At 46.8% G+C, this 6,951-nt stretch overlaps 1 protein-coding gene across 1 annotated transcript; it reads right to left on the minus strand.

The window, feature by feature from the left end:
* Window positions 1–4,310: 4,310 nt before the first annotated feature.
* Window positions 4,311–4,651, minus strand: LOC108317567 (mitochondrial import inner membrane translocase subunit Tim8 B-like). Its single transcript, XM_037745590.1, has one exon. The coding sequence runs from the start codon at window positions 4,628–4,630 to the stop codon at window positions 4,379–4,381; it is 252 nt and encodes an 83-aa protein (XP_037601518.1). The 5' UTR covers window positions 4,631–4,651; the 3' UTR covers window positions 4,311–4,378.
* Between the last annotated feature and the right edge of the window lie 2,300 nt (window positions 4,652–6,951).

Here is a 6,951-nt window from a genome sequence, read left to right on the forward strand (position 1 = left end):
CCGGGCGTGGTGGCGCACACCTGTAATCCCAGCTACTCGGGAGGCTGAGGCAGGAGAATCGCTTGAACCCGAGAGGCGGAGATTGTGATGAGCCGAGGCTGCGCCAGTGCACTACAGCCTGGGCAGCAAGAGCAAAACTCCGTCTCAAAAATAAAATAAAATAAAATAAAATTTTTAAAAAATGGCTAAAATGGTATTTTATGTTATGTCTTTTTTTACCGCAATTTGAAATAAACAAAGAGAGGCCTTGGGTGTGTGGTCACGTCGCCTGCTCCCCAGCCGGAGTCACCAGGAGCCTTCCGGGGGCGAGATGGGCTACCAGGAACCCCGGTCCCTGTCGCCCTTTCTGCTGACCGCTAACACGGAGTCGGGGCGGGGGTTCGCCTGTCCTGGCTGCCCCCTGCGCGGCCAGGCCCTTCAGGGGCTGCGAACCGCTAGGTCCTGCCGCAGCGGCGCGGGGCGCACGAGCCTCCCGTCTGGCCGGGCGCTCCAGAGCCTCGCAGGGGACGCCCGGTCTCTTCGCACCCCCTCCGAAGGCACTCGCAGCCAGATCTCCCCTCCCCTTCCTTTGGTCTTGTGAGAACGCAGTTATCCGGAGCCCTCCTAGTCTCTCCGCCGTTTCTCCACCCCCTGCCCCCACCTGGGTTCCCCTCTAACCAGCACCAGGTGCTGAGCCGCACCCTCCAGGGTAGTTCTCACGGTGGATGCCTGGGTGAAGAAAGCACTTCCCTTTTCTCAACAAGAGAAGCACAAAAGAAGTCAAATCCAAGATGTTATGGTTCAAATTTCAAATCTGCCGCTGAGTTCTATATTCGGCAAAATCCTATTATTATCTGTGTTTATTTTACGAGGTTCTGAGGATCTTGTTAAAGGGCTCCACGTTCTCAGTTCAGTTCTACAAGTGTTTAATGAACACCCAATATATGACTGGCACTATCCAAGAAGAGATGTCTTCTCTCCCTTCCTCTGTTCCTTCAATAAATATATTTTGCGTACCTGCTGTGAGCCGGACACTGCACTGTGTATTGGGGCTACCCGTGAGGAAGGCGGACATGCTTCCTTCTGCCCAGGCCTCAGAAGGGGAAAGCATTCAGGAAATTATAACACAATAGTCTCAAAGGTATAACGAGGAAGTGCAGGAAGCTGCTGCTGGAGCACCCAGGAGAGGATTCCATCCAGGCTGGGGAGGTCATGAAAAGCAGCCCAGGACAAGTGTTACCTACTTGAGACCTACTGACAGGCAGGAGAGGCCAGAGAAGGGGCCGGCACACATGGTGTGGGGGGATGTCACCATATTCCTGGAGCTTCACAGTGCCTGAAGGAGATTTGAGGCTGGAGACACAGGCAGGGCCCTATGAGTCTTATTAAGGAAACTGGGCAAGGTTAACCAAAGTTGGTTTCTGTTGCTTGCAGCTAAAGAACTCAACCAGACTGAAACAGAATCATAGAATCATGTATTACGAGGCTCACCAGGAACTCCAGACACAAGGTGATTTGGAAACAAGCCTTTGACCAGTTGAGGATTATTGGCCCTCTCTTATAAGTGGGGCGGATCACTCATGTTAGGAAACAGAAGTAACTGCAGTGTCACAGTGAGTATGTGATAGAGTGAAAACACCCACACCTCCCATCTCTCAGGGTGGAGGGGCGCATTCCCCACCACCTCTTTGCTTATCCCACGTGGTTTCTAGTACATGCCTTGAGTTGGGAGGAAATGATATTCAATTTAAGCATGTCAGTTAAACTATTTATTGGAGATGGAGTCTCACTCTCTCTCCCAGACTGGAGTGCAGGGGCGCTATCTGGGCTCACTTCAACCTCCGCCTCCCAGGTTCAAGCAATTCTCTTGCCTCAGCCTCTTGAGCAGCTGAGATTACAGGCATGAGCCACTGTGCCCAGTTAATTTTTGTATTTTTAGTAGAGACGTTTCACCATGTTGGCCAGGCTGGTCTTGAACTCCTCAAGTGATCCACCCGCCTTGGCCTCCCAAAGTACTGGGATTACAGGTGTGAGCCACCATGCCTGGCCACACATCAGTTAAAAACAATAAGAGAAGGAAAAAGCTACCTTAACTGGTAAGAGAATGAAGGTGCCAAATAGTATTTCTTCCAGTATTCAGACCAGCTCTTTCAGATTTCTGATTTTTTTTTTAAGGCAGAGTTTCGCTCTTGTCGCCCAGGCTGGAGTGCAATGGCACAATCGCAGCTCACTGCAACCTCTGCCTCCCAGGTTCAAGTGATTCTCCTGCCTCAGCCTCCTGAATAACTGGGGTTACAGGCATGCACCACTATGCCTGGCTAATTTTGTATTTTTAGTAGAGATGGGGGTTTCACTGTGTTGGTAAGGCTGGTCTTAAATTCCTGACCTCAGGTGATCCGCCTGCCTCGGCCTCCCAAAGTGTTGGGATTACAGGCATTAGCCACTGCTCCCAGTCTATATTCTTTTTTTAAAACAACCTGCCACGTTAAACAGAGTTCTGTTCTTTCTTAACTTCCTGTTTCCTGGAAATAATCCTCTCTTTACTGACTCTTTTCTTTCTTTTTCTTTTCTTTTTTTTTTTTTTGAGATAGAGTCTTGCTCTGTCGCCCAGGCTGGAGTGCAGTGGCACCATCTCAGCTCACTGCAACCTCTGCCTTCCAAGTTCAAGCAATTCTCCTGCCTCAGTCTCCCGAGTAGCTGGGATTATAGGTGCCCACCATTATGCCCAGCTAATTTTTGTATTTTTAGTAGAGACAGGGTCTTGCCACGTTGACCAAGCTGGTCTCGAACTCCTGACCTCAGGTGATTCGCCTGCCTGGGCCTCCTGCCACTGACTCTGTTCTTCTGTTGAACAAAGCTAAGTTTCCCGGAGCGAGCGCCCTGAGAAGCTAGGGCTCTATGTAGGAATGAACCATCCGGAAAAGGCGGTTCCTTCTAGAAAAGGCTGGGGGTGGGAGCCACCTGGTGGCCAGAGCTGTGCAGACTACAGCTATATAATGAGGCAAGAGCCTTTGGTTTAAAAAGAAACAGGCTGCAGAGCTGAAGTATTTGTCAAAGTAATAAAAACGTTTAAATGAGTCATTTGGTTTATAGCAACTCCTAGGAAACGCTTTTCTAAACAATTTAGTCTGTTTGGTTTCTGTTAGAGCATTGTTCACATAATTGAAAAACTTGCAACTTAGGCTTGAGCAGCAGTTCCCAAAGTGTGGTCTGTGGACTTCAGGGGCACCACGAAGTCCCCCTTTTCAATTGCATACCTGGGGGATGCTGGACTTTCTCCATCTACCTCAAACAAAACATACTGTGACAGGTCAAACGTGCAAGCAGAAATAAGAATTCCATCATCTGTGACTGGATGCGATGGCTCAGGCATATAATCCCAGCACTTTGGGAGGCTGAGGTGGGCAGATCACTCAAGATCAAGAGTTCAAGACCAGCCTGGCCAACATGGTGAAACCCCATCTCTACTAAAATAAAAAAATATATACAAAAATACAAACAAATTAACCGAGCATGGTGGTGCACATCTGTAAATCCTAGCTACTTGGGAGGCTGAGGCAAGAGAATCGCATGAACCCAGGAGACAGAGGTCACGGTGAGCCCAGATCACACCACTGCACTCCAGCCTTGGTGACAGTGCAAAACAACATCTCAAAAAAAGAAATTCCATTATTGCTATTAAACCAGATATTCAAGAAATTTGCAAAATGTAAACCAATGCCACTGATGCCACTAACTTTTATTTCGGGAAATACAGTTATTTTGCATAACACATATTATTTCTGTTAACATGTATGTAGTTGGTTTATAATAGCCATTTTTCGCTGGGCGCGGTGGCTCACGCCTGTAATCCCAGCACTTTGGGAGGCTGAGGTGGGCAGATCACCTGAGGTCAGGAGTTCGAGACCAGCCTGACCAATATGGTGAAACCCCATCTTTAAAAAACAAACAAAAAAAATTAAAAAAAAAAACATAATGGCCATTTTTCCATTTATAAATATTGTTTAATTTTTCTCTATTTTAATTTTTAATATGATTGATAATTTTAATATATAGATATAAATATGATCTTTAATATGATTTTTAATATGATAGATGCACTTCCTTTCTGTCCCCTCACTTCACACACATGAATTCGTCTGAGGTCTTTAATAATAACTTTTTTTTTTAGTTGGAGAATTCACATTTATTGAACAACTGATGTGATACAGCCTGGAATTTTTGAATTCCAAATAAATAAATTTCACTCTTTGAACATTTCATCTTTTACTTTTTAGCACCAACAGACTTGATAACAGCCTGATGCTGATCTGACAATGAGCTGACAACCTTCCCCTACTGGCCCTTCAGTCTGCTTAATAACGAGTCCTTTGCTTCTGTCATTTTCCTGGGGGATGGCCTACTGCCCTCCTTTCTGTACAGTCTGGGCAAACCGACTGGTGATGGCAAGAGTGGTGTCAATGAAGCGGTCTACACAGCTGGAGAGAGAGTTTTCAGTGCAAGAATCTAGGTGATTCCCTGGCGTCTCTACACACTTACCCCAACATAGTTCCATGAAATGATGCACCTGTGCAGTAAACTGCGCCTTCTGCTGTTCGGCAGCCACCAAGGGTTGCAATTCCGCTTCATCGGCTTCACCCAGCTCTGCCATTGTCCGCCTCAGGCTCGGCACCTTCCGACCGGTCCTTAATAATTTTTAAGAGTGTAATGGGATCCTAAGCTCAAAAAGTTCTGGAACCATTGGACTAGAGCAATGTGTCAGCAGGGTGTTCAAAACAGCACAGAATTTGGCATTCCTCTGGAGGAGTTACTGCGTGATGAATTGAATCAGGTTCATTTGCAGTTGTGTTTCCGTCAACCTCTGTATTGAAGGCCCAGTTAACTCTACTTACCTTGTTACTTGTGTAGACACCTTGTACGTACCACTCCAAACCTTTGGACACCCTTAGACGCTTGCTCCACCCCACTGTCCAGCTGTTACCAGCAGAGACCAGCTGTCTGTGGACCCTGCCAGCACCCCATGGCAGCCCACCTCACAGGACGCCAGTCCCCCACACTTGAGAAACCCAAAGTAAGTTCAGAGAAATAGAAGTCCATGGGGCAAATCTTTGACCAATGAGCTTAGGAACAAGCAGATACGTTTTCCCCTCTCCTGATTGACACAGTCAGTGCTTCCAGAAACAGTCCGAGAAGCCCAGTCAGTTGTGCTAGATGCTCAATGGTGACCAGCTCCTTAGCCTAAAACTCTAGAACTCTGTAAGTTAAGGCTATGCAGAGTTTACCATTTCACCACATTCTCAGCATCTACAAACTATAAAGTCTTCAAAGAATAGTAGTAGCATTTTCATGACATTTATTTTGTGTCTAATCTGACTCTAAGTCATAAGAATTAAAGGAGTAGCTTCTAAAATCTCAGTCTCCTAAAAATGAAGCTTTAAGGCCAGGCACGGTGGCTCACGCCTGTAATCCCAGCACCTCGGGAGACTGAGGCAGGTGGAACAGGAGGTCAGGAGATTGAGACCGAGGGAATGTGTTCTCTTTCTGGGTCCACAGGGGGCGTAGTTTTGAAGGCAAGAACTTCCCAGCGCCAGGCCCCTCCCATGCCTCTCCATCCTGGAGATTTAACGGTTTCTGTTTAATTTTCGCAGCCACAGGAAAAGATCACAAGTCAATCACTCCAGCTGAAGTTTAAAGAAACACTTTTCATTGGTGGGGGCGGGGGGCGGGGCTTGGAGAAGGTGGGAATTCCTCCCAGGTTAAAAGTCCTTGTCTCAGCCGGGCGTAGTGGCTCACGCCTGTAATCCAAGCACTTTGGAGGCCAAGGCGGGCGGATCACCTGAGGTTGGGAGTTCAAGACCAGCCTCACCAACATGGTTAAATCCCATCTTTATCTTTTAACAAAAGAAAATATTTTTTAAAAAAAGTCCTTGTCTCTCTCATCCGGGCGGATTTCCCCTCTGGGGTCCCCTTCCACACTCTCGTGGCAGCCTGTCTTCTCCTCCTGAACTCCATCTCTCTCTGTTCCCTTCCACTCAGTGTGGAAGCTGCTTTCCTCACCTGGATTCCATCTTTCTGGATTCTCTCCGTGTGAGAGGAGCTTTCCTTCTGTTTTGCCCTCTGGAAACCCTCCCTCAGTGTGAGAGCTGGCCGTTTCTTTCTTCTTCTCCTGTTTCTCTGTCTACCTAAATAAATCACTTTCTGCAAACAGGTTTTGGGTCCGGTATTTATGAGCACTCGGCCGTGGTCCCCTCTCCCATTCTTGAGAGAGCGAGGGACCAACAGCCTGGAGCCCACCAGGGAGAAAGCTGAGCGCTCCCCTGCACCCCAAAACCTGCCAACAAGACCATTCTGGCCAACATAGCGAAACTCTGTCTCTACTAAAAATACAAAAATTAGTTGGGGGTGGTGGCGCATGCCTGTAATCCCAGCTACTCGGGAGGCTGAGGCAGGAGAATTGCTTGAACCAGGGAATCGGAGGTTGCAGTGAGCTGAGATCGCGCCACTGCACTCCAGCCTGGAGACAGAGTGAGAGTCCGTCTCAAAATAAATAAATAAATAAATAAATAAATAAATAAATAAATAAATAAAGTTTTAGAGTTGTTTCTTAAAATAACATTATTTTCTATTACCCATTACCATTATTAAAAATGGTAATACTCTGATTCTAGAAAGGTACACTGAAATAGACACTCTCATGTTGTTGATAAAAATTGTTATAACTTTTCTGGAACACAATTTTTTGTATTTTTTTTGTTTTGTTTTGTTTTTTTGAGATGGAGGCTCCCTCTGTTGCACACGCTGGAGTACAGTGGTGAGATCTCTGCTCACTGAAACCTCTGCCTTCTGGGTTCAAGCAATTCTCCTGCCTCAACCTCCCAAGCAGCTGGGATTACAGGCACCTGCCACCACGCCTAGCTAAGCTTTTGTATTTTTAGTAGAGATAGGCTTCACCATGTTGATCAGGCTGATCTT

This window comes from Cebus imitator, unplaced genomic scaffold, assembly GCF_001604975.1.
Source record: "Cebus imitator isolate Cc_AM_T3 unplaced genomic scaffold, Cebus_imitator-1.0 Scaffold204, whole genome shotgun sequence".
Lineage (NCBI taxonomy): Eukaryota > Metazoa > Chordata > Mammalia > Primates > Cebidae > Cebus > Cebus imitator.

Excerpts from the sequence above, each read along its gene's own strand:
- LOC108317567 (XM_037745590.1), bottom strand. The coding sequence starts at position 4,630 with ATGGCAGAGCTGGGTGAAGCCGATGAAGCGGAATTGCAACCCTTGGTG.